Source organism: Raphanus sativus, chromosome 4 (genome assembly GCF_000801105.2).
Source record: "Raphanus sativus cultivar WK10039 chromosome 4, ASM80110v3, whole genome shotgun sequence".
NCBI classification, from domain to species: Eukaryota; Viridiplantae; Streptophyta; class Magnoliopsida; order Brassicales; family Brassicaceae; genus Raphanus; species Raphanus sativus.
In genome coordinates this window covers 23619455-23639134 of record NC_079514.1, presented here as the reverse complement: position 1 = coordinate 23639134, position 19680 = coordinate 23619455, and the positions used below count along the sequence as shown (strand labels likewise).

Below are 19680 nucleotides of genomic sequence, written 5' to 3'. Positions count from 1 at the left end.
GATTCGGTTCAAATTTTTGTATCCAAATTACTCAAAAGTAACCAAAAGTAACCAAAAATATCCATTCTATACAGTTTTTTTTGGGTAAACTTTTATCCAAACTATCATATTTTATTCAAAAAAAATACTCAAAGTACCGAAAATAACTACTATAGTTAACTTATAATATTAATTTAAAATATTAAAATAATTATAAATATAATTATAACATATATTTTTAGATATATATTCACATTTCGGATATCTTCGGGTAATCATTTGGTTCTCGGTTAGGGTCGGTTCGGGACCGGTTCTTCGGATATAGCAATTTAGAACTCATTCGGATATTTACCATGGGTCTGATCGGGTTTGGGACCCTGATTTTTGGGTCGGTTTCGGGTTGGTTCTTCGGGTCCGATATTGTGCTCATGCCTATACTCTTTTAAAATGAAACACGATAAAGAAAGATAAAAAACTTAAGTCTTTGATATAAAAAACAAATATATGAAAATATGACATTTACTAAATATTTGTCAATTTAAAATCATAAAGGAAAATAAATCCGCGCTTTGAAAGCGCGGATCAAAATCTAGTTCTCTATTGTAACAAAATTTTAAACGAAAATGATGATGATTAGTATTGATTTTGAGTATGCAACACTTTTTAAATCTAAACACATTTTACTATTTACGTGGTCCATTTAGTTAATCATTAAAAATGGTTGTAGGCCCATTTAAAGAAAACGATGGGTTGCACTAAAAAAATGTTACCATTTAAGATTGTCAAAATCGACACTTCCAAATTATTCTATGTCTTGGTTGCGGCGAAAAAAGAAGGTTAGGGTTAGAAATAAAAATTTATTGTGCAATATATGTTCTCGCTAAGTAATTTCAATAGTTTCTAAATAAATCTTTAATATATCGATTTCTGGTAAGATTTCCGTAAAATATATATTAATAAAATCTTACACTTTCTAGAGTATTTTTTTTTTCAATTAATATATATGAGATTAGAGTAATGACGTAAATCAACCAATACCTCTTGTTTTACAATATTTTTATGTAAATAAATTAAAATATTTATTTTATTTATTTATTTATTATTATTTTTTTAACCACTTTATTTCCATTTATTAAAAGAGCCTACAACTTATCATCCAAAAGGATGCCCACAGACGGGAAAACAAAACAGCAAAAAAGACTATACAAACCTTACTTTTCTACTTCAAAGAAAAAAATCTCTTCAACTCCTAAACCTTTGCTCATCAAAAACCTGCAACTAGAATCTGCCAAACCAAGTTCCTAGCAGAGTAATATCTCTCCTTCTATAATTCTGAGACAGGAACTTTTGGGATATTCAGCCTCAAAGATCGGACAGTTGGATATGGAAAAGTCTGTGTAACTTGAGGCATCTTGCAAGACCATTGATAGTATGCGAAGTGGGGAGTGGGATTACAGCTAGATTCTGGCATGATAACTGGACAAAGCATGGACCTCTTATCGATATAACAGGTCCAAGTGGTCCTCAGGTTACAGGTCTACCTATAGATGCTATAGTTGCAGATGCTATTCAGGATGGAGAGTGGTGGTTAAGCAGGTTTCGCAGTAGAAGCAGAGTATTGGAGCTGCTGCGTGGAATCCTCCCAGAAGCAGAACCCATTAGCTCGTCTGAGTTGGATGACACCTATTTGTGGAAACCAGGAAACAAACCAGCATCGAGTGTTTTCTCCACTGCGGACACCTGGTCGGCCTTACACCCTCAAGGTGAGTCAGTACTATGGCATAGGCAAGTTTGGTTTCATGGGAGAATCCCAAAACATGCCTTTATTACTTGGGTAAATGCCAGGAATCGTCTGAGTACTCGAGATAGATTGAGGAGATGGGGAATGCAAGTGCCTGCAGAATGCATCTTATGCAATGTGGAGGATGAAACAAGACAGCACTTATTTATTTTAGATGGTTTGTAATTAAATTTCAATGATATTGACATAGATATATAGTATATTTCAATATAGATATTTTTATCATATGCTTTTATTAACATTTTTATATTTGCTATGAAAAAAAAATTCAGTTGGTTGTCAAGAACATATATCATGAGATAGACCGTAATATATAATAAGAGGAGCAGTTGACAAAAAAAATATAATGAGAGGAGCAATATAAAAAATATGCTTTGAGAATTTTTTTTCGTCTGAGAAAGACCGAAGACTTGCAGATGTTTGTTAGATTATTCAGAAGACAGTACTCGATATGTTATGGATTTGAGTGGATGTATGTTTGATCCACATGGGACGTATCGATTATTCATATCGAACGTATAGATGTGTAGATCCATGTTTGATCCACGTGGCAGAGCCGGTCCTGAAATTTGTAGAAATTTTGGAGGCCCTATTTCAAAATAATAAAAAAATTCTTATTTTATTTAAAATTGACAATAAATTTCTTATAACGAAAAATATGTTTGAATTATTCTGTTTTATTTAAAGAAAATGTTATTAGTTTCAGTTGCTATAGAAACAATATCCTTTATTAAAAAAACATTTTCTTTTAATTGAAGTTTTATTCACTTTAAATCATAATAACCCAAAATAAAATGTTTCTATTAAATTTATGAATAATAAAAATATATTTTATATTTTATTTTACATTTGCAATATATAACTATATGGATATATATATACCAATAATGTTTTGTAAAAATAAAAAGAAAAAAAATGTAAACTGGGGGCCCCACAAGATGGGGGCCCCAATCAAATGTTTCATATACATATGTTCAAGCCCGGCTCTGCCACATGGGAAAAATGTTATAAAACCATATTATATGCATCTGTATCTCTCGTGAACATTTTATTTCATGGTGTGACCAGTGGCAATAATTGTAAATTGTCTAGTAATAGTAATAAGTGGATTATATTATAAAAGGCTGAAAATAACTCTCAAACTGACACATCAGTAATGGCATGCTAGTAAATAAGTTGTATTTTAATGGTATTCTCTAAATATGCTTCCCTTTTAATATTAAAGGGATATACAAATTTTAGAAAGTTAAAATTTTAAGGTTCTAGTTTTACTACTTTTGTTTATTGTTTAAACTATGTAATTCATTACTGTGTCGTAGAATAGGAACGTCCGTAAAATATTGTGAATCGTAAATATTTTAGTAAGAATTTTACAAATATATATACTTTTGTAATTTAATAATTTTTTAACTTACAAATAATGTATCATTTTTAAATACACAGAATAACTCATGAAGTGGATCACTATATAGTTATAATGTATTTGTTATATATCAAAACAAATTTGGGAAAGTATTTAAAATATACAAAAACAGAAAGTAACAATATGAAATATATATATCATAGATTATATTATGTTTTTTATTTATTCAAAAAAACCTTAAAATAAAACTATAAATAATTCTAATATTTTTTTCTTAACAAATTAATAACAATCATACAAAATCCAAAAATAAATATTAATTGTACTTTGGGCTATAATAATCTATGATTTAAGATAAGCCTATTAATATTTTTTTTAATATAGTGATATCCATGTTTCCAAACAACATTATATTTTTTTTACTATTATCCTTGTTTCCAAACATTTCCAAAAAGTACTTTTACTTTAATAAGATAGATATTTGGTGTTTTTTATAGCAACTTATACTCAAACCTTATTTTGAATTCTTACAGATGCTCTAAGGGCATGTGCAATGGTAAGTCCTTTAAAGCTCGATTTCCCATGTTCTTTTTTATCTTTTTATTAGTTTTTTTTACTTTTTCGTTTAATTAAAAAAAAAGCTAATCGTGGGCCACCACGTGTCGTAAGGCCCGCGACACAGTAACAATACTCGCTTATAGCAACTTAGGCCTCGATTGGTACAGCTGATGAAGAAGCAATAGCAGTATGCTATAGAAGCAGTATGCTGCAGAAGCTGTATGCTTTCATTAAAACTTTTAATAAGATGATTGGTAGAGCAGTAGCAGTATACAATTTTAATTTTTTATAAAAGTTATTATATATTATATTTAATTATAATATATATATATATATAACATATTAATATTAATAATATATTTGTTATTAAAAATAATGAATCTTAATTAATAACATAAACTAAATTTTAAATCTGAAATATTATTATTTAAAAAATAAATGTAAAATTTATTTAAAATATAAATTTATTTTTGGATATAAAATAATTTTGAATATTATTAAATAAAATAAATAAAATATAAATTTACTTTTGGATATAAAATAATTTGAATATTATTAACTAAATAAATAAATATATATTAATATATAAAAGAGATATAATTAATTTATTTTATGTACTAATTTCAAAAAATTATATTTATGTAAAAATAAAATTTACAATTAAAATATCTATTTTTAAAATAATATTTCGCATTTAAAATATAATATAATTTATATAATTTAGTTATATATTAAATGTGAAATACTATTTTTAAAAATATTTATATTGTAAATTTATTTTAGAAATCAAAATTTCATTTTCTGCATATAAAAATAATTTTATGATATTATTAAATCAAATAAATGTACTAATTATATATTTTTCTTAAATTTATAAATTGTAAATGCAAATGCTCTTCCAAAAGCTTCATATGAGAGCATTTGCTAGAGAGCATTTGGAGAGCATTAGCATTTAGTAAATGCTTTTCTAACTGTTTTTATAACAAATGTTGATTGGATAATGTAGAGCATAATGCTAATGCTAATGCTCTACCAATCAAGGCCTTATACTCAAACCTTATTTTGAATTCTTACAGATGCTCTAAGGGCATGTGCAATGGTAAGTCCTTTAAAGCTCGATTTCCCATGTTCTTTTTGATCTTTTTATTAGTTTTTTTACTTTTTCGTTTAATTAAAAAAAAAAGCTAATCGTGGGCCACCACGTGTCGTAAGGCCCGCGACACAGTAACAATACTCGCTTGAGATCAGTCCTTAGCTTAGTTATTTTTGGCATTAATCTGGCACAAAAACCAAAACAATCAATATTTTACTTTTTTTTTTAAGGATTCGCCTAACGGATCCGCGTTGGACATGGCCTAAGAGCATCTCCATTAGTCATATCCATAGGGCACGAATTCCAAGAACAAAAAAGTAATTTTTTAATTTTTTTTTTTTTTTTTCGTTTGATCTTTTAAAAAAAAAAAAAAAAAAAAAAAAATAAAATCGAACCAATCGCGGGCCGCCACGTGGCGTGGGGCCCGCGGAACAGTTAAGAGACAGGTTCACGGAGAAGGAGTTATGTGAGACAGTTTTATATTTTCTGTGGACCCCACAATTATTTTAATCTTTTCTTTTTGTGGGAAACTGTGAGAGTTTTCCTCTTGGACTCCCAATGGAGTTGCTCTAAGTAGATGAATCATGAATGGATAACAGAGGAAAAGGCTATATAGTAAATAAAGAAAAAAGTAATAGAACGACAAACAACGGTCATTTCAAAGTCAAGAATGGCTCGATTGATTATTTGCTAAATTTATTTTTTGTGCTTCCGCGTGATGATCCCCAAAGAAGAAAAACAAAATCAATAAAAATTCAATTGCAAAATAGTGGAAAATCTCAGCTGCGAATGATCTAGGTACCTCAGTCTCCTTCTAGATTTGGCACTGTTTCATCAGATCTGGGTGATTGATCCACCACATTTGGATCTAGAGAAGAAGAGACATGGCAGGAGCTGCTTCTGCGCTGTTTTTGCTCGATATCAAGGGTCGCGTTATCGTCTGGCGTGACTACCGCGGCGACGTCTCCGCCGCTCAAGCCGAGCGCTTCTTCTCCAAGCTCATCGAGAAAGAGGTTTCATTTCCTTATTTCATTCCGCGATCTTCTTCTTCTTCTTCTCGCTCATTGCTTCTTTTGTGTATAGTTACTGTGTAATCGGCAGAGAGCCTGAATTCATCTGTAAGGTTAAGATTCTGTAGAGTAAACAAGTTTGTTCATTGTTTTAGGTTATATGGTTTGGATTTCAATCTTGAGGCTTTCTAATTAAACTTCATATCTACAGGATGATTCACAGTCAAACGATCCAGTTGCTTACGATAATGGGGTCACTTACATGTTTGTACAACATACTAACGTTTACCTTATGATAGCCTCCAGACAAAACTGTAATGCTGCCACCCTTCTCTCCTTCCTTCACCGTGTTGTCGATGTAAGTAAATTCTTTTCCTTTTAAGGCGTACACAATGTCATGCTGCCAGTATGATGGAAGTGGTGATCTATATAGGTCTTCCAGCATTACTTTGAGGAGTTAGAGGAAGAATCTCTCAGGGATAATTTTGTCGTTGTGGTATGATTACCTCTTCCATAGCTCTTTTACTATTGAAATTGATTTATGGTGATGGCAGTGTGAGTTACTTGATGAAATGATGGACTTTGGGTATCCTCAGTATACCGAAGGAAGAATCCTCAGTGAATTCATCAAGACTGATGCATATAGAATGGAAGTTACACAGAGACCTCCAATGGCTGTCACTAATGCTGTCTCCTGGAGGAGTGAGGGATTACAGTACAAGAAGAACGAAGTGAGTGCTTTTGTTTTCAAGAGAAGAAAACAAACTTTTTTATCCTTCTGCTGTATATGACGAAACCCTGCTCTTATTTATCCAGGTTTTCTTGGATGTAATTGAGAATCTAAATATTCTTGTCAACAGTTATGGGCAAATCCTCAGGTCTGATGTGGTTGGAGCCCTGAAGATGCGTACTTACCTGACGTATGTTCCTAATCAACTAAAGCATGTGAAATGTCAATTCCCTTTTGCTTTTTATCTTTGTCTTGCCATTTTATTTGACTCTTTTATCCTTTCTGTTGCAGTGGAATGCCAGAGTGTAAGTTAGGACTGAATGATAGAGTATTGCTTGAAGCCCAGGGACGAGCAACAAAGGGAAAGGCCATTGATTTAGAGGACATCAAATTCCATCAGTATGTTCTTTAAGAAGCTCCAGTGATCCTAACCCTTCTAGTTTCTTTGTATTCAAATTATTCTACGCTTAAGTTTTATATATTCTTTTCTTCAATGCAGGTGTGTTCGATTGGGCCGTTTTGAAAATGACAGAACCATATCTTTCATACCACCTGATGGGGCTTTTGATCTGATGACATATACACTCAGTACTCAGGTTTGACATGTTGAATTAGCATGGATGAGAATTTTTCCTGTCCTCAGCAAACTTTGGCTCAGGTGTGTTTCTTTTTCATATTTCTTGTTCAGGTAAAGCCTCTTATATGGGTTGAAACGCAAATAGAAAAGCATTCCAAAAGCCGTGTTGAGATGCTTGTAAAAGCTTAAAGTCAGTTCAAGGAACGAAGATATCACTACAAGAAAAATGTATGTTCTTAGCGGAAGAAAACAGCTATCGTATGCTTTTGTTAGCATTATTGAAAGCGCTATGTTTGCCCCAGCTATCTTAGGTCTCCCTTTTATTATAGCATTTTCGTAAAAGCTGTTGTAGTTTAACATTAAGATAGCTGTTTTTAAGGTTTACTATTATTAGTTGAAAATAAAAATAATTAAAAATAAATTAAAAAATTAATCGAAATAATTAAAAATAAAATATTTTTTGTAAATTAAAATTAGTTTACAAATAATTTGGTTTACAAATTAAACCGGTTTAAAGATAAACCCGGTTTAGAAACTAAATCTAAAAATACAAAAAAAACCCTAAATCCTCCGCCTCCTAACTCCTCCGCCACCTCCATTCTGTCTCCACTGCCACATAGCCGCCACCACCTCTGTCTTCGTGGGGGTTTGATGATAGAGGTTTTCCAGTGATCACCTCTAATATCCAAACCAATACTTCGATTGAAATACAGATTCGGTAACTCTACTTGTAGAAATTCGTGAATAAGAAGAATTTCTCCAGTAATGAGTTCAAGAATTACATAATGTAGATTTAAGAAACTCAACAACAATATTTTTCTGAATGAATGACGTAAGCACAATCTCGTCACTATTAATACTCTGTTTTCTAACTGCTGTAACAAACTCTTCTCTCCTTCACTCTCATATCGGCACGTGTCCTCTATGACCGTTGACCAGCTTAGTTTCTCCTTCTATTCTCCAGCTGACGCGTGTCTCATTTACTCTCCTCTACTAATCCCGTATCAAATCTCCCCCGTTTGAAACATCTTGACCACAAAATTCAAAAGCCGGAAACCTCCTCTGCAAATCAAATAAGAACTCCCATGTAGCTTCTTCCTCCGCTTGATTGCGCCATTTAACCAAAACCATCGTAGCTGCTCGTCCTTGTCTCTTCACCATCTTCCTCTCCAAATAATATTCCGGTTCCTTCTCAAACACATCGTGAACCATAGTAGGAAGATGATGAGTATCGTGAACATCTCCAACAGCCTTCTTCAACTGAGAAACGTGGAATACAGGGTGAACTTTTGACGAAGAAGGGAGCTTCAGCCTGTATGCGACCACTCCCACTTTGTCCAGAAACTTCATAGGGACCATAGAACTTTGGAGCCAACTTCGGAGAAGACCTCGTCACTACTGAGTTCTGACGATAAGGTTGGAGCTTCAAGTAAACCTTATCACCAATTTCAAAGCTCCGCTCACTCCTATGCTTATCAGCCTGTTGCTTCATTCGGTGCTGAGCTCGTAAGAGGTGAAACTTGAGAAGAAGTAACATTTTTCTCTGTCTTCCAGACATTTAGCCACCACTTGTACCTTTGATTCACCAGGAACATAAGGAAGATGTATCGGTGGTGGTTGCCCATAAACAATCTCAAAGGGCGTTGTCTGTGTAGAAGAGTGATAACTCGTGTTGTACCGATACTCAGCCAGAGGTAACCAACTCGACCACTGTTTAGGTCTCTCTCCCGTCATGCAACGCAAGTACGTTTCTAAACAGCGGTTAACAACTTCAGTCTGTCCGTCACTTTGTGGGTGATAAGCAGTAGATAGATTCAAAGAACATCCCTGAAGTTGAAAGAGTTCTCTCCAAAAATCACTGACAAACACTGCATCACGATCACTGACGATAGATCTTGGAAAACCATGAAGCTTATAGAACGTATCCAAGAAAGCTTGAGCAACAAAAGATGCAGTGTAAGGATAACTGAGACCGATGAAATGGGCAGCCTTGCTGAAACGGTCTACAATCACCAGAATCACCTCCTTTCCCGAAGACATTGGCAGACCATCAACAAATTCCATCGAAATATCCGTCCACACAGCCTCAGGTATAGGAAGTGGTTGCAGTAGTCCAGGTGAAGCAGAGGTGTCATACTTATATTGTTGACAAACAGAGCAGCTGCGAAGGAAAGCTTGTACGTCTTTAGCTAACCCCTTCCAATAGAACACTCCTTTAATTCTCTGTATTGTTACTTCTCTGCCTGAATGGCCACCTTGGCTAGAGCTATGTAGCCACTCAAGTATCATCTTCCTTATCTCAATATCAGCAGGAACGACGATCTTCTGTTTCCTTCTTAGAATTCCCATACTCCACACATAATGCTTCTTTACTTTCTTGTTCTTCTCCAACTCCTCAATAATCTTTTTAACAGCAAGGACATGTTGGTAGGCATCTTTAATCCTCTGTAACAGATCACAATCCAATACTGTCATAGCCATATGCAACACTTCCGATCCATCCACTCTAGAAAGAGCATCTGCTGCTACATTTTCCTTGCCCTTCCTATACTGAATTTCATAATCGAATTCAAGCAACTTTGGTAGCCATTGTTGCTGAATTGGAGTGTTAAGGCGCTGCTCCAACAGATACTTCAAACTCCATTGATCCGTCTTGATAATAAAATGGTTCGTCAATAGGTAATGACGCCATTTCTGAACAGCAAATACGACTGCAAGTAACTCTTTCTCGTAGATAGACAAATGAAGTTGCTTCCCCTTCAGATGTCTACTAATATATGCCAAAGGATGTCCTTCCTGCATCAAGACTGCTCCAATTCCTTGACCAGAAGCATCTGTTTCAACTACGAAGACTTTATCAAAACGTGGCAGAGCCAGCGTTGGGGTCGTTACCATTGATTCTTTCAAAGATTCAAACGCAGTCTGAGCTTCCTCGTTCCATAAGAAAGAATCCTTCTTAGTCAAAGCTGATAATTGCCGAGAAATGGCACCAAAGCTTTGTACAAATTTTCGGTAATACCCTGCCAAGCCTAAGAATCCACGTAATGCTTTAAGATTTTTGGGTTTGGGCCACTCTGTAATCGCTTTGATTTTTGCAGGATCCGTGGAGACTCCCTCTGCTGATATAAAGTGCCCCAAATACTCCACTTTCTTCGTAGCAAACTCACACTTGCTCTTCTTAGCATAAAGCTTGTTTGCTCTCATTAGCTCAAAGACAATACACAAATGACTGATATGCTCCTCCATTGACCGACTATATATGAGAATGTCGTCAAAAAATATCAGTGCAAACTTCTGTAGATGCTCTCTGAAAATCGCATTCATGAGTCCTTGAAAAGTTGCAGGCGCGTTGGTTAAGCCGAATGGCATTACCACATACTCATAATGACCACTGTGTGTTCTGAATGCTGTCTTTTGAATATCATCAGGATGCATCCGAACTTGATGATAGCCAGCACGTAAGTCTATCTTCGAGTAAATGCTGGAACCACCTAGTTCATCCATTAGATCTTCGATCAATGGAATAGGGAATCTGTCTTTGATAGTCATCGTGTTTAACTTCCTATAATCCACGCACAAACGCCAAGTATTATCCTTCTTCTTAACCAAAACCACAGGTGAAGCATATGGGCTTGAGCTTGGTTGAACTGTGCCTGCTTCTAGCAATGCCTTCACCATTTTGTCAATCTCGTTTTTCTGATAGACCGCATATCTGTAAGGTTTCTGATTGACAGGGTTAGAGCCTTCCATCAATGTGATCTTGTGGTTATGGTTCTCACGGAATGGTGGTAGAGATGTAGGTTCTTCAAAGATATCTGAAAACTCAGTAGTAAGCTCTTCTATCTCCTTATACTGATGAGTTTTCTGAGGTATATCTTCAATAGCGTTCAGTTGCATCTCTTGCTCATCATCCTTATACTGCACATAGATCATATGCAGTTGTAATTCTTCATCTTTTCTCTGTTCAATGCGTTTGGACTTAACCTCTTGAATCGATCCCGGTTTGATCCCGTGAAGTAAAACTTTGTTTTTCTTCCATCTGAACATCATTTCTAACTTCAAGAAGTCCCACGTTATTGGCCCCAAAGTGCTCAACCACTGTACTCCCAGTACTACATCATGACAACCCAAAGGAATAACCATGAAGTCTGCCTGAAATTCAACTCCTTGGAACTGCCATTTAAATCCATCAACCCTTCCATCTACTGCAATTCTACTTCCATCTGCGACTGCTACTTGAGTTCTGTGCGTAGACTCCAACTTGCATCCCAACATCTTAGCAAGTTTCCGGTCTATGAAGTTATGTGTTGAACCTGAATCAATCAACACATAGATTGTCTTCTTCCCCTGCACTCCTCGAACTCTCATAGTAGTATAGTCAGAAACTCCAGTTACTGCATTCAATGATATATGCGCTTTATCATTTCTTTCCTCCGTTTCTACGAAACTGTCTTCTTCTTCATAATGTCTCTCCAAACTATCCAACGCATCATGAAACTCCCCTTCTCCACAATCCAACGAGTACAACTGAACTTTCTTGTGCTTTAAGTAATGATCTTTGGTATATTTTTCATCACAATAATAGCACAAACCCTTCGCTCTCCTCTCACTCATCTCTGCTTGTGACAGAAAATGTTTTAACCTCCCATTCAAATCTTTATTTTTACTCTCGTCTTCCTTCTTCTGAGTAATGAGACCCCTCTGGTTGCTCTCATTTGTTTGGTTTCTCTGAGATGTCCAGTTACTCTTAGCTTCTTTTCTCGGATGTGCCTTCTAATATAGTCGGCCCAGCACCAAGCATTGTCTAGTAGGCTGTGGACTGAACATTCTTATGTGCATCTGAGTATCCAGTTGTAAGCCTGCAAGATATGCACTCAACAAGTACTCCTCAGACATATGGAGTCATGATCGTATCAACTCAAACTTCGCGTGATACGCCACAATATCATCAGTTTCTTTAAGTTCTTTTAGCTAAGCCATAGGATCATCCATAACTTCTTCACACCTTTCTTTGAGTCTGTTCCTATAAGCTCGCCAATTCCGTAAAACGACTGCATGTTCATCTTCTTGGCGAACCGCTTGATGCCAAGCAGCTGCATCGCCATCAAAATGCATAGATGCGATTCCCACTTTAGAGTCTTCGGGTGTGTTATCAATCGCATAGAACTCTTCCGCTTTACCCAACCATTCCACCAGTTTCGATCCATCAAATCTGGGAAACTCGTTCTTTGTCAATCGAGTTCGCCGATGTTGACCTTGATCATGATGATTATAACGAAAGGATCCAGGTCGAATCGTTCCTACGCCATGAGTTTCATCGCGAATCTCTTCTCCATTCACCGATGTATTTGCCTGATGCTGACTCGACATCATCTTGAAGGCTTCAAGCATATTGTTGACCTCCAAATCACGTCGTTGATTCTGTTCGATCTGCGACGCAATCGCCTTCTCCAAAGCTTCGAATCTCGAACTCAAAGCATTCTCCATCTCTCTCGCTACTGTACTCTCCGATAACGCTTGTGACCTATTTCCCGCCATAGATTCCGAGGACGATGGCTCTGATACCACTGATAGAGGTTTCCAGTGATCACCTCTAATATCCAAACCAATACTTCGATTGAAATACAGATTCAGTAACTCTACTTGTAGAAATTCGTGAATAAGAAGAATTTCTCCAGTAATGAGTTCAAGAATTACAGAATGTAGATTTAAGAAACTCAACAATATTTTTCTGAATGAATGACGTAAACACAATCTCGTCACTATTAATACTCTATTTTCTAACTGCTGTAACAAACTCTTCTCTCCTTCACTCTCATATCGGCACGTGTCCTCTATGACCGTTGACCAGCTTAGTTTCTCCTTCTATTCTCCAGCTGACGCTTGTCTCATTTACTCTCCTCTACTAATCCCGTATCATTTGAGAAGCTGAGGAGAAGCTGCACTGTTGTTGCTTATTCCTCTGCATCGTCCTCTTCTCTCCGTCTCGGTCTGTTCTTCATCTTCTCCTCTTCTTTACGAGATGAAGAAGCTGCACCGTCGTTACGAGTCCGTCACCACCTCCGGTTCATCAGGCCAGATTCGTGATGCCACCACTTCCGGTTCATCAAGTTCGTCACAAGACCGTTCGTTACTCCACCACTTCCTCAGATCTGAAAAACAAATAAATTTACAAACAAATTTGAATCTCACAGATGGATATTGATGCTTGCTATGTCTGTGAATTTTTCATTAGTGGATAAGAGAAGAAGAGGAACAGAATCGAGAAAGATGAGAGAGGAGAAGAACTCGTGAGGATGAGAGGAGGTGACAGAGGAAGAGTGAAGATGTCGTAGACTCGTATAGGGAGAAGGGAAACAATAAAAAAATTAAAAAACAAATTAGAAAAAGCTAAACAATTGTGTCCGTTAGATTTTGTTGATCTAATGGTGATAGTTACATGATGGTGATCCACGCCATTGCAAATCATTGGCCTTTCAGTTTTAAAGTGGGTGGTTATCAAGATATTTATTTTATAAGTATTTTTTGTAGGTTTACCAGATTAATATTGTAATTTTAGTTAATAGCTTAGGATAACTAATATATGATTTAGAATTAATGTTTGAGATTGAAGTTTGAAAACATAAATTTAGAATTTCTAAGTTTGGAACTGTCCGGAACATCGGAATTCCTTCGTATGGTCTGGGGATTTGTATAGTGATTGTTATGTTCTAAATTTCTGACTTCGTATGGTCTCGCTTCCGAATTCTCTTCCGCACATTAGCGTGATCCATACCTGGCCTAGGGACATTATGGAAGTGAGAGACGCGCTTAGGAGCGGTGATCATGGGTGGACCAGTTTTACCCGTCGGAGGGTTCGGAAGGCGATCCGAATGGTCCACTCCGATTTCGAGGCGGAAGGTGATATAGATTTTGCTCCCGTCGAACATCTCCCGGAACGTGTCCCGACGGAACGCGTCCCAGTTGAGAGATCGCCTGGGTTGCCGTCTAAGGACAAAGACATCGAGGTCGAGGATCATGACTTTCCCGTTGATGATTTTCCGCTCCCGGGATGGGATCCGTCTCTCGGTTTTGGCGATGGGAGTGGTTCGAGTGACGCGCCAGTTCCTAACTTTGACGACTTCTTTTCTGGTCTTCCCGATCATCCAAACCCGTAACCCTTCATAGAAGAAACAGAGAGGCCTGAGGTTTTAGCGGAGACTTCTCGCGTAGTCAACGGGGTTAGTCCCTTGCTTTCCATTTGCACCCCGTTTGATCATATTTTTGTCTTTGTGAAAATTCTTTTTTCGACTTCCGCAGGCGATGAATAATCTTGGCTTGGCGTTGGTGGATAGCCAGAGAGAGACGAGGATCTGGCGCTTCAAAGTGGAGAGAAATGCGAATGATTTTGCGCGGCTCCAAGAGGATACTTTGGAACGGAACTTAAGGGCGGCCGCCGACCATGCCAAAGAAATTCGCCGAGCGAGGAGGCAGGCCAAACGGGAGATTGCCGCTGAGATGCAGAATCGGGCAATGCGAGTCCAGGAGGAGTATCACAATCTTCGGGCTGCTGATGCTGCGGTGGGCGATTTTCGCGAGTGCCGCGGATCGGTCGGAGCTCTCGCGAGGACCCAACATAGGGATTATGTTTACAAAGAGGAGTTGAACCTCATGCAGGGTGGCATGAAGGATAATGCTCACGCCGAATCGCTTTTTCCCCTTATCGAGGAAAGGATATGGGGACTCTGGGAGCCGATCCCGGTTTCTACTGACACGGTGGAGGTCGCGACCGAAGCGGAGGGAGGTGAGGATGAGGTGAATTATCCAACGGAGTTCGGAACTTCGTCGTCAGACGATTTTATCCTCTACTGAATTTATCGGGAAAATGCTTTTCCCCTATCTTTGTATTTCCGTGGCCAAGTGTGGCCGTTTTATCTGTTTATGCCGCGACCGTAGTAGGTTGCGTACTTTTATGTATTTCGGGACTGGCCTTTTAAGGCTTTGAATCCATGCCGTCTTTGTGCGGCTTTTTAAATATGAAGTAAGTTTTTCGATGATTTATGTTTTATGATCTGATTTAAACTTTCGCCAAGTGTAGAGGGCAGAATGCGAGTAGTCATTTCGTATTCTAACTCTTAATTCGTCGCTTGGTCCGTATGCTACTTTTTAGCGAACGTTTTAGGTGTAAGCGATAAGAGACATGTTTTGGGATCTCATATTTGATACTATGTCCGTGAGATGTTAAGTGCCAGCAAGGCTGGGCTTAGGGCAAGACCTAGGTCTACTCTCAGCTTTAAGGCTATGCGATGACTGATCGGCTTCCGTTTTGCCTGTTTGTGATTTTGACCTGATTCGTACCGTTTTAAAATCCGCGAAGTGTTATCGGCTTATATGATTTGTCTGGGTACGAACCGAGCTACTTCCTTTACAAAGTGCTAGACGAAATTTCGATTTTCTTGTATAGCGCGCTATGGTATCCTGGTCGGATGTAAGAGGATCTTGTGAAAAAATCTGACTACGAATTTGTTTAAGTGAAACGTTTATGTGTTTGCCCGTCGGGGCCAATCGACGGGTTTGTTTTCGTTTTTAAAGTCGCAGACGGACTATTTTAATGGTTGTTTTAAAGTCGCGGACGGACTATTTTGATAAAATGTTTAAAGTCGCGGATGAACAATTTTGATGGAATGTTTAAAGTCGCGGATGGACTATTTTGACGGATGATACGAACTAAATATCTTCAGTAAAACTGCGACGTCTCGCGTTTTCTTGAGGATACATTTTTCGTTTTCTGGAATGTTTAGGAATTGATAGATTGAGAAAGAGAATTTTATTGAAAAAGTTTCGAAAATTTCGAATACAAATGCGGGGATTTTCGACCTTTTGTGGGAGTATACGAGTATATGTACCCACTCCCCCCCCCCTTTTTGGTGAGGGGGATAGCTGAACTCGCCGGGTTTCGACGAGCTGCCTACGTACCTCTTTCGAGGATCAAGCCATATCGTAGTTCTATTTGTGTCGCGAGTGTGTTTACTCGTCGGTTAGTTTTTCGTCGACCGTTTTAGTCGCGGGGTCGACGTTTTCCTCGGGATTTTTCTCTTCCCGCTGAGTTGTGACGTTGTCTTTGGAATCGGGTACGGTTCCGATCTCCGAATCCGTTTCCGTCGGAGACGTCGCTGTGCCTTTTGTCGGGGTATCTTCGGCGGAAGGCTGGGTTCGCTTGCGTTTAACAGTGGAGGTCGTCGTAATATGCCTTAACTTATGCTCCGCTAGGAAACAAAGTCGCGACTGTTTTTGACAAGCCCAGATTGCAGCGACACCAGTCCTGGTTGGGAATTTGACGCCCAAGTGATAAGTCGAGAGAACGGCCTTCATGGCGTTTAGCCATGGAGTTCCCATGATCGCGTTGTAAATAACCGGGCTACCTACCACCGCGAAGTCAACTATCTTGGTGACGTTTTTTTGCGATGACGGGTAGTTGAATGGATCCCAGGGTTATGGACGTTTGTCCGGAGAAACCCGTGAGCGGTTTTGGTACCGGAGTGACTTCTCCGAGCTCGACGGCCATCCTTCTTAGGGTATCGCGGAAGATTAGGTTTACCGTGCTTCCAGTGTCGATGAGTATTCTTGCGACTTCGAGATCTCTTATTACGAGATCAATGACCAAGGGGTCGCAGTGAGGCAGGTCGATTCCGCAAGCCTCTTCTTCCGTGAACGTGATCGAGGCGTTCTGCCCGTCTCGAGGAGGAGACCGTGGGGGATACTTCGCAGTTGACTCGGCTTTCCGTTGGTAAGCTTTGATGGCCGAGACCGAGTCCTTGCAGTATTGGGATCCTCCCATGATCATGTTCACCCTCCTGTGGGAGTTATCGTTCCCCCTAACGTCCGGTCTTCTTTCGCGTTTTTCCCCCGTCTGATTTCTCGGTGACGAGTTTTCCGCGGGAGGATTCTTATTGGTTTTTGGCGGATGGTCGGAGTCAAGGATTAGATCCTTGATGCTGGTTACTCCAGAGAGTTCTCCAGCAAGCAGCTTCGCGGCCATCCTTGCCCCTACGACTTTGCAGTTAGCCGTGGAGTGACCTTCGGTCTGATGGAACTCGCAGTATACGTTTTGTCGTAACTCTGGTTACGATTCCACGTATTTCCTGAAGTCCTGCCCTGCTCCAGATTGATCGCGTAGTTCTGCGCGCCTTGGAGTTCTTCCCCCTCGTGATGGACTTACTTGTCGTTACGAGAGGTTTTCTTCTTTGATTTTGGATCCACGTCTTTCGAAGCGTTCCTTGCCGGCTTATGTTTTTGCGACTGGACTTTCGTCTCTTCTTCGATCATTATGTAATCCGAGGCTTTGTGGAGGGCGTCCTGAATCGTGCGAGGTTTTTTAAGCGTTATCCACTTTCTGAACTTCGACTTGTACCAAAGCGCCTTCCTAAGCGCGTCGATGGCGACCTTGTCGCTGATTCCGCTGACATTCACCATGATCAGTTTGAAACGGCTTATGAACTCTCGGAGGGACTCGCCCTCTTCCTGGGTTAAGCTCCAGAGATCGACATCGGAAGTTTCTCTATCGATCAACATAGAGTACTTGAGGAGGAATTCCGATGCGAGTTGGCAAAAGGTTCCGATGGAGTTTCGCTTCAACCGGGAGAACCATTCGAGCGCCGCGCCTTCGAGATTTTCGACGAACAGGCGACAGTAACCAGCGTCTTTCTCGCTTTCTCTGAGCCTAGCTCTTCCCATAGTGATATGGAACGCCTGGAGATGCGCCTTTGGATCGGTCGTACCGTTATACATCGGTATCTTGAGCTTTTCCGGATTAGATACCTTGGTCTCGGAGATTCGCGCGGTGAAGGGAGTCTTGCGAGCCACCTCGAGCAGCATATCGATTTCTGGAGCAGCACTCGTGGCGTGGTGGATCTGCGATTTCACGGCCCTTACTTCCGCGGCGGTCTTGGTGATGTAATCGCGGAGATCGCGTATGTCTGGATCCTCTCCAGCGGTTTTCCGAGCTTGTCGGCGTTCGCGGCGAGTAATCTCGGTTTGCCTTTCGGCAAGTTCCTCCTGTTCGACCCAATAGAGGTTTTCCTCTTCTTCCTCACGGGTTTGTCGAACGGAGAATTCTACCGAGCCGAACGGCTACGGGTTCTCCTTGGATGGACGTCGGGATCTTCGTCGGAGTCATCGCTGAGCTCCAAGTCGATACGCTCGACTTCATCCACCTCAGTGTCCTTTTCGGACGGCGGAGGTTTTTCCGAGTCGCCTTTTGCGACAGGGGATGTTTCGCTAGGGTTTTGTCCGGAAGGACGTTCCAGCGAAGTTCTAAGCCTATCGTGTGGGGTCGCAAACTCGAGTCTCCTGCCGCAGAGTTTGGTGGCTCCGCGAGGGAGGATTGCGCGGGACCTTGCTGTTAAGGTTTGAACCTGTTTGGTCAGGGTTTCCACGAGTTTATTCTGCTCTTCCGACCTCTTTTCGTAGGCGGAAAGCAGCTTCTTGAACTCATCGAGCGATGCGGCGTTAGCAGATGCGTTAGCCGCGGAAACATCCGCTGCGGGAGTGTTCAAGACGTCCTTGGGTGCTCCGTTTAGAGGAGTTTGCAAGTTTGCTGAATCGTCGTTTGTCATGTCTGGTTGAGCGTGAGCTGGTCGTGAGTAAGATTGATCTGTACCCCCCCCCCCCCCTCCTTCTAGCTCCAAACTGTGGGAACCGAAATTCGCACCGTCAATATTTCGTATATTTTAGGAAAGTAGGAAAACCCTAATTTCCCAGAGGTCCCGGATTTCTGATAAACCACACGTCAAGCAATCAGAACACGACAATAACGGAAAATAAAATATAAATCGTAAAAAAGAGCAAGAAAATTTTTTATTCCGAATCTGCGTATGAGCGTAACAACAACAGGATAATGTGCTTCGGCTACGAGAGCTGTCAGAGAGATCCTAGTTCTAATACCCGAAGGTGGCTAAACCTAATTGAGTCGCAGCTCGAAAAACAAAAACGGAAAGTTGCCTAAAAAACTATAAGTGCTAAGTTGCTCTGGAAAAAGTGATGCCTCTATGCCTCTCGCCTTGAACTCCTTGTATACTCCCTCCAAGGTCGGTTTACGCTTCCCCCTTTTGCCCTTAAGCCGTCATAGTCGAAAAAATGGGAATATTCTATTTTTTCCGATCTTCATGATTATCTGCGTAAAGTTTCCATTTTTTCCGCGGAAACTGATGCTTATCCTCCAAGAATAAACCGTCATAAGGTTTATGGGTTTTTTAAGAAATCGTAAGTGGGCCTCGAATCAAGTTTAGGACCCCTTTAGGCCGTATTTTGATTTGAGACGTTTTTTACGATTTCTCCGATAAAGTTAAGTTTCCGCGGTTTATCGTAAACCAAACGGACGAACCCATTTGATCGAGAGATCAAGAAACGGTTAGTCGCGAGTTGCGGAGAACGGCTATACAGATAGTCGAGAATGCATAGTTTTACGTCGTATCGTCGTTTGAGAAGACTTTGGACGTTTCGGAGAATGATCGATATACGAACGCTCGATCGCTATAGCGACCGAGCCTAGCTCGTGGATTGGTCGCTATAACAGCCGAGCCTTGCTCGTG

General features: G+C 39.5%; 2 protein-coding genes across 2 annotated transcripts; one reads left to right on the top strand and one right to left on the bottom strand.

Annotated features, from left to right (window-relative positions):
* The first annotated feature begins 5474 nt into the window (after nucleotides 1-5474).
* LOC108846831 (AP-1 complex subunit mu-2-like) lies at nucleotides 5475-7474 on the top strand. The gene is made up of 8 exons (XM_057007638.1): nucleotides 5475-5807; nucleotides 6016-6162; nucleotides 6238-6300; nucleotides 6401-6535; nucleotides 6621-6724; nucleotides 6826-6933; nucleotides 7034-7130; nucleotides 7223-7474. The coding sequence occupies exons 1-8, from the start codon at nucleotides 5679-5681 to the stop codon at nucleotides 7298-7300; spliced, it is 861 nt and encodes a 286-aa protein (XP_056863618.1). The 5' UTR covers nucleotides 5475-5678; the 3' UTR covers nucleotides 7301-7474.
* A 9052-nt stretch (nucleotides 7475-16526) lies between these two features.
* LOC130511216 (uncharacterized) lies at nucleotides 16527-18705 on the bottom strand. The gene is made up of 3 exons (XM_057008103.1): nucleotides 18244-18705; nucleotides 17320-18145; nucleotides 16527-17209 (listed from the first exon to the last, which is right to left on the bottom strand). The coding sequence occupies exons 1-3, from the start codon at nucleotides 18703-18705 to the stop codon at nucleotides 16527-16529; spliced, it is 1971 nt and encodes a 656-aa protein (XP_056864083.1).
* Nucleotides 18706-19680: the final 975 nt, after the last annotated feature.